The 14,595-nt window shown below is 58.9% G+C and overlaps 6 protein-coding genes across 6 annotated transcripts; 4 read left to right on the top strand and 2 right to left on the bottom strand.

The window, feature by feature from the left end:
• Positions 1-513: 513 nt before the first annotated feature.
• Positions 514-2,196, top strand: BXZ73DRAFT_106330 (uncharacterized protein; the record flags this gene model as incomplete). The annotated part of the gene is made up of 4 exons (XM_048016596.1): positions 514-634; positions 1,841-1,930; positions 1,999-2,095; positions 2,151-2,196. The coding sequence occupies 4 exons, from the start codon at positions 514-516 to the stop codon at positions 2,194-2,196; spliced, it is 354 nt and encodes a 117-aa protein (XP_047872766.1).
• A 197-nt stretch (positions 2,197-2,393) lies between these two features.
• BXZ73DRAFT_106329 (uncharacterized protein) lies at positions 2,394-2,744 on the top strand (the record flags this gene model as incomplete). Its single annotated transcript, XM_048016595.1, has 2 exons — positions 2,394-2,666; positions 2,721-2,744. The coding sequence occupies 2 exons, from the start codon at positions 2,394-2,396 to the stop codon at positions 2,742-2,744; spliced, it is 297 nt and encodes a 98-aa protein (XP_047872765.1).
• A 3,389-nt stretch (positions 2,745-6,133) lies between these two features.
• Positions 6,134-7,701, bottom strand: BXZ73DRAFT_92687 (heterokaryon incompatibility protein-domain-containing protein; the record flags this gene model as incomplete). The annotated part of the gene is made up of 3 exons (XM_048026450.1): positions 6,134-6,187; positions 6,703-6,843; positions 6,868-7,701. The coding sequence occupies 3 exons, from the start codon at positions 7,699-7,701 to the stop codon at positions 6,134-6,136; spliced, it is 1,029 nt and encodes a 342-aa protein (XP_047872764.1).
• A 1,486-nt stretch (positions 7,702-9,187) lies between these two features.
• On the bottom strand, positions 9,188-9,653 carry BXZ73DRAFT_106327 (uncharacterized protein; the record flags this gene model as incomplete). The annotated part of the gene is made up of 2 exons (XM_048016594.1): positions 9,188-9,448; positions 9,501-9,653. The coding sequence occupies 2 exons, from the start codon at positions 9,651-9,653 to the stop codon at positions 9,188-9,190; spliced, it is 414 nt and encodes a 137-aa protein (XP_047872763.1).
• A 1,100-nt stretch (positions 9,654-10,753) lies between these two features.
• On the top strand, positions 10,754-12,591 carry BXZ73DRAFT_81450 (class I glutamine amidotransferase-like protein; the record flags this gene model as incomplete). Its single annotated transcript, XM_048023505.1, has 6 exons — positions 10,754-10,958; positions 10,990-11,135; positions 11,156-11,449; positions 11,771-11,986; positions 12,081-12,335; positions 12,427-12,591. The coding sequence occupies 6 exons, from the start codon at positions 10,754-10,756 to the stop codon at positions 12,589-12,591; spliced, it is 1,281 nt and encodes a 426-aa protein (XP_047872762.1).
• Positions 12,592-13,881: 1,290 nt separating this feature from the next.
• BXZ73DRAFT_81449 (uncharacterized protein) lies at positions 13,882-14,591 on the top strand (the record flags this gene model as incomplete). The annotated part of the gene is made up of 4 exons (XM_048023504.1): positions 13,882-14,064; positions 14,116-14,298; positions 14,352-14,463; positions 14,518-14,591. Coding segments are annotated over 4 exons (552 nt in total), but the record flags the coding sequence as incomplete, so codon positions are not given.
• Positions 14,592-14,595: the final 4 nt, after the last annotated feature.

Raw genomic sequence — 14,595 nt, 5'->3', positions numbered from 1 at the left:
TGCCGCAAGATTACACTACGTTGCCGTAATTATTGGTACTCTCGTGGTGGGTCGTTCGGTCCACTTTTGCACCGTCCCACGGGTTCCGTCACGGAGGCCACAGGCTGGAAATCCCCGATGAAGACCAATAATTACACGCCATTGAGTCTCTATTTGTTCTACTTGTTGGCACGGACCAAGTCACAACCAGTTGACCAAGCGCTGCGCCATAAGTACTTGGTCAGAAATTGTGTTCTTGACGTAAAGGCGCTGACATTTGGTATCATCAAACTGTGAAGAAGCACGTAAGTTCGTGTGGACATATTCAAGGCTCTTTGTTGGTTCCTGGGCGGCTCACTAGACCACTCAATCTCACTTTCAGACCACAATGACGACTCTTTGTTCGCCGAAAGCCCGCTTCAGGATGTGGCTCTCTTCAAAGCAAGAGCTTGTACATATATTCTTAACGCTGGGCACAGAGCGTTGTAGTATCGCCCCTGGACTTCAGCCGCCGACTGCCACCCGATACCCAATATGCAGAGCCGGAGCAATCCCAATATCTTCTTCTGTCCTCTGTACAACTCTCCGGAACTCGCCGACCTCAAGATGGATCTGCTCGTTTCCGAGGACGAATATTTGAATACCGACCCCTTCCGTCTGTCTTTGGGATCCCATGTGGAAGGATCAAGTTCCGTCGCGTCTACGATTGCACCTTCTGTGAGTATTCCTGGTCAATCCCAAGGTATTCGGATCCTCACTTTCGTCCCCTTTCGTAACAGGCGCTACTCTGTGTTCCTCTCTTGTCGAGGAAAAGCCCGCGGTGCTCGGGAAAGCCGGGGCTCCACTCCTTGTCGAGGAAAATGAGCTCAACGCGGCATCGGAGGCGACCCCGGGAGCACGACGAAAACAGCACAACGAGCCTTAAGCTCCGCAAGTTCAGACAAATGAGCCGCCGCGCGCACAAACCCCTGCTCGAATTTGCCGCCGAAATCGAAAGCCGCCGACTCCGGATCCACGTCGATGAGCGTCGGCGTCGTCAGGTACGCTTTCCTCGGCCTTCCCCGGAAGTGTGTGCTAAGCCTATCTCCCGTTAATCTCGCTGATCCCCGCACCCCCTACCTTCCTCGTTGATCAGCCGCTTCTCTCGCAAACACGACGACGGAACTCTGCGTTTGGGCGCGTACAGTGCTGACGAGTGCGGAAAAGGCGCGGGACGCCATCGCCGCCACGGAGCAACTCATGACCTCGCCGCGGGGCTCTGGCTGGCTCTGGATGCATTTGCTCGCACCGTCCCTGTGACATAGGGACCCTAGACCATACCATTTTTGTACTTTTTCATTGTCGCTGTAGCCTTAAGCATTTTGCCTTCGCACGGATCCAGACCGTGCGCATCTTTCAGCCTTCAGGTCCATCTGGGATAGCGATTGGCCAAGCTCACTGCTCGATTGCTATCACCCTCTCCGTCCCATCCCCCACTAACAGCATCTACATATTCTCGTCGGTACTTATGTCTTAGAAGCAGCGTGGCTACCCTGGGGCCTGGTCAGCACGAGCACGGCGGCCTGCGCAGATGTCTGGGTCTCGGGCGTTCACCGGCCCGGGCGGGGCCATGCTCACACTTGAGACCGGGGCGATACTACCGTCCCTGGTCTCGTCCCCATCCACCTCGACCGCCAGACTGAGACTCCGTGGGTGATTGCAGGGACGCGTTCCTCGCCTGCACCGGCGGCGGCGTCGCGCGCACCGCCATGAGCTAAGGCTTTGGCAAGGTTGTCTGTGCGTACCTAGCGCTGTCCGATCCGACCTTGCTTCTGCTCCCCTCGCTCCTCACCGCACGGGCTGCATGCTAACCCACGATCAGCCTTCTCCAAGGACGGCCTGTTCGTCTACCATGCCACGGGCCAGGGTGGCGTCACGTCGCGCACGATCCAGCCAGGTGAGCGGTGGATTGGTGCGTCATTGGCATTTCATTGCATCCTTATGCTCGCCCTGGAGACGGCTGACGATGCGGTGCTGCAGCCGACAACGGCCTTGCTTGGACCGCGCAATCCAAGGTTGAGCTCATCTCCCAGGGCTTCCTCTTGAGATCGCATACAGACGAGGGCATTGTGTACCGGTGTCTTTTATCCCGCTCATATTCTTCGTGAGGGAAGCGTGCTAACGCGATCCAGATCCACTGGGCCCGAAATGGTGTACATACAACTCGAGGAACCCTGAAGTCCTGGGCCAGTGGATCGCGGCTCAGGCCCAGGTCCCTCGGACGCGCCAGCAGTGACAACTTTGATTTATTTCTGAGTTGCATTCTATGTATGTCGTTGTCCCCCTCCCCGCAAAAATCTTCGAATCGGCATGTCTGGACGATGCGGGATTCGAACATCGAACTCAGTCACATGACCGCGCGGCACTATCCTCGCATGAATTCCTTCCTGGGTGCTTTCATCACTCAATCGTTTGGCGATGTCGCTTTCCACGACGACGACGGATTCTCACGAGCTGTTCAAGTACTCACGCGCGCGCAACGCGGGACCCAGCGAGGCCGGCAGACGTTCAGTACCCCGATCATACGCCTGACGATTGAAGACACCAAGGCACCCGACGGCCGTCTTCACTCTTTCAGAGTCAAAATCATGTGGATATGCCCTCTCGGACGAGATGCGATGGACGCAGATCAGCAAGAGATCGGATTTGTGTGTGCCCTAATATTACTGCTCCTTGCTGTGTATGCTGAATGCACCTTGCAGGAAGACTTGGACTTTGTCGTGTAGGCGCCGCTGGTCCCTGCCCGATATGCAGGCGCCCCTCACGCCACCCCTCAAAGCGGTCTACGAAGGTGTTATGGTCGGCTTCCGTTATCAGCGCCCCATTTCACGCGACGTCTCTGTCTGAAAAGCTCCAGTGAGGACCCACGCCTATCTTCCTTGACTATACGCGTTGCTAAATTCGTCCTGAGCAGCAGTATCGCAGGTTTCAGGTCACTTTTCAAGACGAAGGAGCCGCGACCACTTTTGTGAACTCGATCCGCTTCATTTGCGTCTGCGTCCAAAACCCCACTACTCAGCGTCCCCCACCGGCGGCCAAGGGCCGGAAGAGGCCTCTCGACTCTGGCCAAAGCTCGGATATCGTGCATACAGCCAAGGCTCAAAAGCGCACTTCTGCTTCTTCTCATACCCCAGCGCCCTCATTGGTGCAACCAGTCTCGGGTGCGCCTCGGGGTGCGCGGCGACGCGTCCCTACTCCTACTCCTTCGTTCTCGCTGCGTCCGATGACGACACCGTCTTCGTGGGGGATTCCGAAACGCACGCTTTCTTGGGACGACTTGCTTTCTATCAAGGCACCGGAACAGCGGCAGGCCAACAAATCCAATGCGCGCAGCTCCGGATCTCGCCCGTCATCTGCTTTCGCCGACTACCCGTCTTCTGACTTGCCCCCCTCGGACCCGATCCCGACGCCTACTCTGTCTCGCCATCCTTCCGCGTCAAGATTCTTCGACACCGTCCTCGGAAGCTCGCAAGATCCTGTTCCGCCTCAGTAGTCCTCATCATCCAACAAAGCTTCTTCCGGCGTCGGCACCGGCTCGGTACCCCACTCCCGTCTTCGCCTCGCCGGCCTATCTAGTCATCCAGTGACTGGCCACGACGCATGCTTCCTCCGCCAGTCCCATCCCAGAGTCAAGAAGCACGGCGCGCTGGGCGGTGGAGTGCGCGGACGGGGACGCGCACGCGTATGTACAACGCGACCGCGTTCGCGCGCGTCTGGGATGCCCTCGTCGAGACCTCGCCGCTGCTCGCGCCTGTGTGGGGCACGTCGTGGGTCCAGTGCGCGGGGTGGCCACTCCGCGCGAAGGCGAGGCTCACGGCGCCGGTCGCGGCGGAGCGCGCGGCGCACCCGCCGTCGCCGCCGTCGAACAGGTTCGACCCGGTCACGCCGCTCGCTCAGGCGAGGAGGACGGGCCAGCGCGCTTCGGGGCCGCGGGGCTGTTGGTGCAGGAGAGCGCGTGGCCGCAATGCTCGACGAGCGGCTCGTCGGTGTGCACGGCGAAGGTGGTGTGGCGGTACTTTGACGAGAAGGTTCCGCCGGAGGAAGGGGCGACATGCGAGGTGGACGTACTTCCGGTCGTGGGAGAACGCGATGGAAGGATGGACGCCCTCTCGGAAGAAGACAGAGAGTTGGCCGAGGCGGTGAGAAGGTCGTCGGAAAGAATGAACGCGACGAGTTTAGGGGTGTGTGAACTCACACAGAAGACTGCAGTGGTGGTACGTTCCTTGATTTAACTTGCCGAGTGCTTGTGGATGACCACGACGATGCACAGATGTGAGTAGTACTGATAAGGGCGGCCGGGACTTCAATCGTTCCATTGTCTCAAATGACAAGTTCTGCGCGGCTTCCGTGACCACGCAAGCGACAGCTCCAGTCGGTATTCTGTACGCTTTGTCATAAGTATCAGACAACCTAGCACGTCACCCCGATCTTTGTGAACGCGAACGCGCTCGGCGGAGGCTCGTCCAAGGATCCGAGGCAGGCGGACTTCATCCACCAGCCATGGACACCGCAATCACTGATCTCCACGGGCGCATACACGCGGGAGATGGCGTTGAAGAAAGCGTAGCAGACAGAGAAAATATCGAGGACAGATGTTCCTGTCGATGGTGAGTCCCATTGAGACCGTATGCGCGGAGAGGAGGTCTGACGTCAAGGGCTGCTGCCTAACTTAGTGTTCCGGCTAAAACCAACATTCTGGCCAGCGATCCCGACTACTTACTCCAACTACTAGTATGCTGAGAAAAGGGACACGCCACGTACCCCTTCGAGACGCATTTCCTCGCGTTACGGACGCCGTAAGAAGTGCTTGAGTTGTAACTCGTTCGTGAGAATGGCATGAAACTATACTACGGTCATGGCTAGTGTACGGGCGGAGCACGTAGTACAAGGAGCGCCATCATCATCACCATACACACCATCATCGCCACCATCATCCATTCAAACCGTCTAATACCAGCGGAACTGTGCATTTCTGCGTTGGTCGGCACTACGGGCTGCTTTACGGGAGATGTGTCGGGCCAGTCTCTTGAACATGTCGAAGAGTCGAGGACTTCTCGGGTCTGATATACCCAGCTTTAAACGGTGGGCAGCGCGAAGGTACTTAATCCCATACTCACCTCGACTTGCAGCATCATTGGCAGGGTGACGCTTCTTGAGCTCGCTGTTCTTCTCACGAATCTTCGGTGGCGGCGGCGGCAGCTTGGTCACCACAGGTAGCGTTCCGTGATTTGGGGGTAAACCGGAAACTTCCAGCTCCCGGGTCCACGAGACCGAAGTTCTGCGTAGAGACGTAAGAACCAGCCATGCCCAATAACACGAGGATTCATACCTAGCCTCTCCCGTATCTGGGCTGACCGCCGTGGCAGGCGTTCGAGGACTTGATTCATCGAAGGGCTCGGGCTCGTCGGAGATGGTAGACAGCGGCTGGCCATCGTTCGGCGCTACTGGACTATGAGCTTCCACGCTTCCTTGGAGCGCGGATTGAAGACTTACAAAACCATGCAGGCCGCGTCGGCTGATGTGGAGATGAAGATAATGGCGCAGCGGAGAGCTGGCGTTTCTGCTTCGGCCGCTGCCATTGACCCCCGAGGGCTGCGCCATCATCATAGGTGCGGGCGCCAACGAGTGCGAGCGGACACCCCCGGGCTTCCTCGGAGGCCCATTCGTCTCGACGTGAAGGGCCGTGCGGGCCCGAGTAGGTGTTTCAGTGGCAGACGAGGATGAGGGTGACGGCGGCCAGGGCGGGAAGTCCTCCGCGGGCCACGTCGGCTGGGACGCCAACTCGTCAGGCCGGAACCGGACGACCTTGAGGTCGACGACGAAGCGCTCCGGCTGCGGGACGTGCTTGACAAGGATGCTGATGTGCTCGATCCCGCCGGCAGACCGTCGGCTAGGTGGCTTGAACGAACGGTGCGCGACGCCGTCCTTGATGTCCCACGAGTAGATGTGGTAGCTGGAGCAGTTCGAGTTCGTGCGCGAGCCGGCGTCGCCGTAGTGTACGGCGGTGTCCCACGACCAGTGCTGCTGCGGGGACACTGAGTCGGCGCTGTTGGAGCGAGGAACGATGCAGTACCGATGGCCCACGCAGTTGCAGCGGGTGACCTCGATGGTGAGCTCATCCAGCTTCGTTGCGTCGTCGGAAATCGTGATTGTCTGAGTGCGGGGTTGGCTGACGGCGAAACCCCGCTTCTTGAGAACGTCCGAGCACCATTTCGTCAGCTCGAACTTGGGATCGTTCAAGCCTTCTCGTGCAAGCGCTTGGAAGAGGACGTCGGACTCGGGGCCGTCTTGGTCGTGGTGACCGGCGGAAAGGAGATGGTGGATGTAGATGGACTCCACCTTAGCGTTACCCCTAGACGCCTTGAGGCTTTCGAGAGGAAGCGTTGCCAGGCGGAAGTAGCTCGCCATCTTGTCGAGCGCGGCTTTGATAGGAATCCGGGCGTCGATCTGTAACCTGTCGGCCATGGACGCGAGTCCTACGAACATTTCCGTGCTCTTGCTCGATCGTGCTTCGCCATACGAACGGAGAACCAAGCATACGACTTGAGGATTGTGCTGTTCGAAGCGATGCGGATGATGGACCTGGCTTTTGTTTCTCCGCGGTAGGGGCACCTGGCAGGTGAGGATAGCGAGACGATGCTGAGCTCCCGAGAGATCGTAGCAGGGTATTAGAGGGAGTTTGACGTAGATCCCGTTCGCAGTCACCGTGAAGCGAGCGTAGGGGATGTTGGGCCAGTCGAGAGCGCGGGCGAGCATGTCGGAGGTGATGTTGACGGTTTCGTGGCAGTTCGCGAAGTCCTTGGGAGACCCAGCGAGAAGGAAGGACTGACGACTATGTTTGACAGATACGTTTGGCGGAAGAGCGCATGAAGAGGGCCTGTCGAGTGTGAGCCCCTCGTCGTATTGGTTCGAGCCCCAGGCTAGGATGCTCTGATCCGGTATCTTTGCAAGGATGGCCTCTTGGAGGCGGATAAACGCGTAGTCGCGCTCGCCGTAGAGGGGGGGAAGATGGACATCGAAGATCCCTATCAAGCAGTAGGCCATGTCCTCCTCGCGTGTCGTCTTCCGGGATGCCGCCCACGACATGCGCTGAGCGACACAGACGTCGGAGATCTGGCGCTCCTTCCGGAGGACGGCACGGTCTATGTTGGTGATCGCCCGGATTTCGTCCGAGAGGTCATAGCGCGAGCCGATCATCTGCCAGTCGCTGTCAAAGAAGAGAACTTCTGGGGGCGCAATGAGCTCTTGCAGCGTCCACCCGCGTTTGAACCATTCGCTGTCGTGGAACTTGGTCTTGGCGTGATCGACGTCGTAGAGATAGGCGTAGCAGACTTGCGCGAGGCTGTACCATCGGTACATGGAGTTGATCGCTTCCGAAAGCTCGGAGCTATTTGACTTGTTGATGCAGCAGGTGTCGATCCAGATGAAGGAGATGCCGTGGTGTTTGGCGACTTCGCAAGAGCGTCGTACCTTCAAAGGGAGTTTGTCGAGGAAGAGATCATCGGATCCGTCTCCATGCTCGGTGCGAAGGCGGATGTAGTCGTCATACGTGAGTTCTGGTTCGTAGGGCTTGTCGTTTTCGGCCGTTTTCCTGGCCCATACGTGAGAGAGGATAGCGTACTTGACTTCGGTCGGGTCCGCGAACTCGGACATGAACCCGGTGTCGGTGGCAAGGAGGCGCATTTTTCACGCTACTGAGCTGCAAAGGGGTGTGTCGTCAGAGAAGAAGGGGATATGGTGAGCGGGATACGTACCAGGACAGTATGCGGGCCAGGTACGGTGAAAGGAGTGAGGGGCCGCCTGGCTATGAGCGTGGGGGGAGCATTTCCTCTCAGCTCTTTATACATAGTATGGCGACCGTGATCAGTTTTCACTGTCAGTGAAGCAGAACAGGAGCCTCTCTGAAGGCGCGACGTACTGGGAACCATCCATAAGAACAATCCTTACTGATAGTGGCGGACGTCTGACACCAGAGATAAGCGCGTGCTTGACGAGTCCGCGCTGCTCGGCCCCCGGCACCCATGCCCTGAACCAGTGCAAGTGATGGAGGGACGACTGAGGGGCAGTGGATGCAGGCAGGCACTGAAACGGCGACGGGATAGCACAATACAACGGTGAGGAGGAGGAGGAGGAGGAGGAGGAGGGAGCTGGGCCAACTTGCAGTGCCGCTGCGCATTCGCTGGCGCTTGAGCGGGCACGCCATACTAAGGCGGGCGTCGGGTCCACAGCCGCGGAGCCCACACCGCGACCAACCAGTACTGACTCAGTACTCAGTTCTAACCCCACCGCCTGGACGAGCGTCTGGCAAATTCGACAGAGCCCCCGATTCCAAATGGTATGCTCTCGGACTCGGCCCTCCACGGACCGCCCGCGCAGATGGCCGCCTTGTCTGAATCTAGAGTTGGATTCATACCGGCGCTCGAGTGCCATGACCCGACGAGATCGCATCTCCACGGACCCAAAGACATATTCCCGAAAGCTACACAGGAAGTAGTGGATGCTGAGGAAGGGAGCCGGAGGGCAGAGGACGCGGAGGGAGGAAGAGCGCGGCGGTACGCGACGCGCGATCGGGCAACGCAATCTGCGCGCTGGGCCGCCGACGGCATTAGGAGGGCCGAGTCGGTCACACCATTTGGGACTGGAGGGAGAAAAGCAGGGTCTCTGTCGAAATACGCCAGACGAGGCGGCGGCGCGGTGCGGCACAGGAGCGGCTGGCGATGAGACCAGCAAACGGGAGGAGCCCTCTGAAATGGACTCTCAGATTGAGTTACTTCGAGCGTCCGTATATTCTGATCGATATTTTCCCACTTGCTTTACCTACCACCGCGGCGGTGGCCGCAGCACTTCGGGGTCGGACACGGCTCCGCTGAGCCAATGTGCCACACCTTCGACATAAGCACTTTGCTGTCGCGCACAGACATGGCACTGGTCCGCTGCCATCTGCCTGTCCTAGAGCACAGGTGACCTTGAAATTTGAAAATTTGACGCCTCCGGGACACGGAGAACACGGGCCCTTGCGAAGCGCGCACGGGAAGGGCGGGATGGAAGGTGGACCGTATTCAATGCGTTAACGACCAGAAAGTGCAAGAACATTCATCAATCAACACGCGCCAATAATGCCGTCAATCCACGACCATCAGGAGGTCGCTGTAAGTTACATCGCCCGAGCTCATCCAATCTGCGTCTTCAAGAACTCCTCCGAGAACGTGTACGTTGTGTAACCTTCCGCGGACTTCGCGGTGAAGAGCGTGCTGTAGTCCCGTGCGTTGAGCGCCAGGTTCTTCTTCAGGCGGAAGGGCAGGTCAGGGTTCGCGAGGAACATCATTCCGTATCCGATGACCTCCGCGGTCTTCACACCAGACTCGTGGTCGTACCTACCGGTGGAGATCACATGCCGGGGGGCCCAGAGGTCGTAAATGAAGTTCGCTTGCTGCATGCCTTGTCAGCCTCGATACCATCGCCAGAAACGCCGCAGCACACACCGAAGGGTCCTTCGGCCCTACGTTGGCCAGCGTTTTGGGCGCGACGACATGGAGGTACGCCAACTTTGGGAAGCGCTGCTTGAACTGGTCGACGAGGTACGTGAACTGCGCCACCGGGTCCTCCATGCGCATGTCCTGGTAAGTGTGCTCCATGGGCTCAGACGGATCGCTAATTTGCTTTCACCGACGGCGCCAACGATGGCGTCCATGACGAGCGAAGCGCGCACGGTCCTCGATCGAGCCACCGTACTCGTCCGTGCAGGTGTTCGGGACGTCCTGGAGGAACTCGTCGACAAGGTACCCGTTCGCGCCGTGCACCTCGACGGTGTCCTTCGCGGCCTGGCCATACTACTACTACTGGACCCACTACTTGATCTCTGTGGGCGAAATGGTGAGCATGACGGGATATCCACATCATGCCGTCCTACGAAACAGCATACCGTCGACAGTCAAGGGGCAAGAAGTGTCCTCGGCGTGCTCTTTGAGCGCGATCGGCGAAGGCGCAACGTAGGGGCAGTTGGGGAACTCCTTGTTAAATAGTTCTGGGCGCGCCGCGCGCCCGAGAGCCCAAGGCTGCAGGTAGATGTGAGAGCCCTTGGCGTGGACTGCGTCGACGATCTGCGCTTTGATTATCAGCGAACGTTCACTGGAAGCGCTGGAATACGTGCTCACCTTTCTCCACGCTGCGACCTGTGCGTCGTTGTAGATACCCGGGGCATTCGGCTGCCCGCCTGTCTTCTCGTGGACATTACCACGCGATGGGCGAGAGTGATGTCGCAGATGCGAATGGGCTGAAAAGTGCAGAGGTGGAAGCCTCGGTAGACATGCTGAGTGGTGCTGGAGGGTGGTTGGGTGGGTTGTGTTGAAGTTGCTGCTACTGTCAGGTCATGCCAGGAGCTTTATACGCACCCACATCGGCCTTTGGTACATCTACACGCGACGTAATGGCATTTCTAAATGTCCAGTGATGACAAAGTTTCTGAGCGCGGCAGGCGTGCAAGAGGGCGAATGAGCTGAGCTGCGACAACGCTGCGGGAGCGAGCGCCGGACGCTCGCTAGAGGACTCGGGAACGTCCGCGCTGTGAAGAATCGAGCAGTGGACGAAGAGAGCCGTAGAGGCGAAAGGACGCCGGATGACGGACAGGGTGTCGGATAGGACGACGATGGTGGATAGGATGATAGAATGGATATGATCGATCTACTAGGACGATACGGCGGCATAGTACTGTACAATGCGTGGGAACGTAGTATACATGACTAAGCGTACTGGTCGTGCCTCGGATGAGGGCGTACACCGGAACACTAGAAACCAACACGCGCGGCATTCGCGCACAAGTCGAAGATCTCTAAAGGGTCGAAGATCGTCATCCTCGGCGTACCAGGGCTCCTCCGAATCGGACTGGGTGGCGGCGCGGCGAGCAGCCAGTCACTGCCCGCCCGCCAGCTGTCGAGCGCGGGGTGGGCGGAGCTCGACTTTGCGAGCGTGTAGCGGGACAACACGGAGATGCTTGCATCGCGCTCTACGATGCGAGCCCGATCGAGTCCATCCACGACGTCGGCGCCGGCGGGCTCTCGAACGCGCTCCCGGAGCTCGTGCACGACTCTGGGCTGGGGGCAGCATTCGAGATCCGGGACGTGCTCGTCGCGGATTCGAGCATGTCCCCGATGGAGATCTGGAGCTCTGCCCGGCGCTCGGAGTCGGGATCCCGGTCGGGAAGGACTCGATGTCGATGTCGATGCGGTGGCAGGAGCGCGATGGGGAGCGGAAGGAGGTGAGCGCGCCGCTCTCGCTCGTCGTCACGGCGTTCGCGGCGGTCGAGGATGTGGGGAAGACGTGGACGCCGCGGTTGCGCACCGACGTGGACGGGCCGATGGTGCTGCTGTTCTTCGACCTTGCGCGCGGGAAGCAGCGCCTTGGAGGCTCGGCTGTCGCGCAGGTGTTCAAGCAGGTCGGCTCGGAGGCCCCGGATGTGGTGGAGACCCAGGACATTAAGCGTACACGGGCCCGAAGTCTTCGTCCAGCAAAGTTTCTCATCGTCTTCCATCCACGTTCTGGGCAGCGTGACTCGTGAGGAGACCGTCAAGTTCCCGACGTCTTCCGGCGACGTGTTCTCCAGCACACGCGCGCAGTTGCAGCCGACATGGACCGAAACGTCCTACCAGATGCAATCCCTCCGCGACAACCCTGACTGTTCAAAAGAAGAGTTCGCGCTCATATCATCCCCCGACCACCGCGGGCTCTAATACGATCTGACCTTCTCCCGCACCAGTCTCTGAGCCTCTTCCGCCGCCCCAATGTCACCATCCTGCGCGAGCAGAGCGTGAACGGGCACATCGAGATGGCCCGGGCCTTCGACGCCGTCGACGTGCACATGTCCGACATTCTCTCCGGCGCAGTCCCGCTCTCCTCCTTCCGCAGGCTCACGGCCTGTGGCGGCTTCTCGTACGGCGACATGCTCGGCGCGGGGCACGGCTGGGCGTCCTCCGTGCTCCTCAACGCGACCGCGCACGCCGCGTTCTCCGCCTTCTTCGATCGCGCGCGCCGACAACTTCACGCTCGTGGTCTGCAACGGCTGCCAGCTCCTTGCCGCGCTCGCGGAGGTGATCCCCAGCGCGGCGGACTGGCCCGCGTTCCGCGCAAACCGCTCCGAGCGCCTCGAGGCGCGCGTCGCCGTCGTCGAGATCGTGTCTGGGCCCGCGACCGCACGTTCCGTCTTCCTGCGCGATATGCCAGCGGGCGCGCGCCTGCCTGTCGCGGTCGCGCACGGGGAGGGCCGCCCGGTGTTCGCGCGTGAGGGACAGCGCGCTGCATTAGAGGCGTGTGGGCTCGTCGCGGTGCGGTACGTCGATGGGAAGGGCGCGGCGGCGGCGACGGCGTACCCGCTCAACTTGAACGGGAGTCCATGGGAGCATCACGGGCGTGTAGACGGCTGACGGGCGGGTGCTCGCGCTCCTGCCGCACACGGAGCGTGTTGTGACGATGGAGAGCAACAGCCGGTATCCGCCAGAGCTGGCGGAGGTGTGGAAGGGTGTTGGGCCGTGGTTCCAGCTGTTCCGCAGCGGCGCGAGCCTGAAGTGGTGCGGGAAGTGATGTGAGGGTATGACTAGATGAGAGAAACAGAAGGGAAGAAAGGAAGAATTACGTGGGACTCACAGTGTTTGTAGATATAGCGGTAGACAAGGGATAAAAGTGAGGTCATTTATCCTGGTTCCAAAGTTGTGCCCGACAACCAAGGCTAGGGTACATCGTTTGCCGCGTCCATGTGCCCCGACTTTTTAAGAAAAGGGAAAATATCGATGACATACCCTCAGTGCTTTGTGGCAGCGTTAGTAGGAATCAGAGCGGCTGGCGTTAACGCTGACGTTGCTCAGTACTTGAGTTGAGTGTACGGCCGTGTGTCACAGGCGCCAGATGGTGGGGCGGACACGGATCCGGGTTGGATCCGGGTGCTTTTGACTCGAACTTCTCACTACGTCTCGCCTCTGTGTCAGATTCCCGCAGCGGGTACGTTCTCGATCCTTGTCTTCACTAGGCTCTACTTTCTCTGATCTTATCCCATCCAAATGTACAGTGTATACCAATAAGTATGTTGAAGTTGGAACTTGGGCGCTAAATGTGCAACCTCGGGCCGCTCGCTTAGGTAACCGTGTACCGATCGTGCTCGCCACCGCCTGTATTACTAATTGTACGCTACGCGTTTGCTCCTTCTTATCCACCACCATCTACCACACATCCCCCGTCCATTCGCCTGTCCCAGGTGCCAGAGGAGACCAGGCGCGACGCCATCATCCCCGACCTCTCCCGATCGCGGCCTGAAATCCCACACAATAGTTTTCGATATTCAATGGTCGGCTTCCCTGCCATATCGCGCGTCCCACCGAGAGATCCGAGTCCGCCCCGCGTACATAGTTAGACACCTGCGCCGGTGATTCCTCTGCCAATTGTGGCCACCAGCACTTGAGCACAGCCGCCATCATGAACTTATGTAGTACACTGTTAACGTTGAAACGTTGACATGTGACAGCTGTGAGAGAGCCGCATCAGTCATGCGCCAGTGACGATGTTGTAAAGTTTTGCAGGCGCGTCGTCTCCACCCTTCTCTCGTCCTTGCACTGGCTAAGGTCTTCGTCCTAGAAAGAATACGTCAACGTCGACCAACTTGAAGGCGTACCAAGTGCCTCATAGCCGGCATGCTTTACTTTGATTGGTCCGCTCTGGTCAAGCCCAAACCTCCAGGATCTTGACATCCGACATCAAACCCAGACTCCGGTTGCTCCGGACATAATAGAGTTGGAACTTAGATGCCGTGCCGTGAGGAGGATCTCCTGCTCACGCCGACATCCCTTCTCTCCTCCAGCTACTGGGCAAGCTGTGCTCAGTATGCTGCCTCTTCTCCTTCTCGCCGTCCTTCCCCTCTTGGTTTGCTCTCAAGTACGCGCTGCTTCCTTCACTCCTGCTAGCATCCCTCTTGCAGTCCGCTCCCCCTATGTCAACGCCTGGCAGATCTCGACGAATGGATCAGCACCACTCTCCAATTCGTGGGCCAACTTCTGGTCTCAAACGGTACGCCCCGTTGTTTTTTCGCAGCTATTGTCTTCTCGAGCATGAGGGCAGGTTCCGGACCTGGGCTGGAGAGGCAAGATTCGAATTGACGGGACGGTGTACAACTGGATGGGCGGTGACCTCATCCCACCTACGGCAAACATCACCGCTGTGCAAGTCACCCCAACAAGAAGTATCTACTCCATGCAGGTGGGCCCGATGACCCTCACAATCACTTTCCTATCCCCTCTCGAGGTACGCTGCTATCGTCATTCACGCGTCTCACTCTTCTTACGCGTCCTCGCAAGCCCTCCGACTGGGTTAAGCAGTCCATTCCTCTGTCATACGTTGCCTTGGAGGCGACCGCGAACGACAACGCGGTCCACACCGTGCAAGTATACAGCGATATCACAGCCGTCCGTGCGTCCCTTCGACATCGCCACACGGATGTTTGCTGATATGCTGTGTTTGAAGAATGGCTGTCGCCCAACCTGACCAGCCCTGTGAACTGGACCTCGGTGACCACGAGCAGCAGCATCTACCACGAAGTCG

This window comes from Epithele typhae (genome assembly GCF_022376455.1).
Source record: "Epithele typhae strain CBS 203.58 chromosome Unknown BXZ73scaffold_81, whole genome shotgun sequence".
Taxonomy (NCBI): domain Eukaryota; kingdom Fungi; phylum Basidiomycota; class Agaricomycetes; order Polyporales; family Epitheliaceae; genus Epithele; species Epithele typhae.
This window is presented reverse-complemented; position numbering and strand designations above follow the sequence as displayed.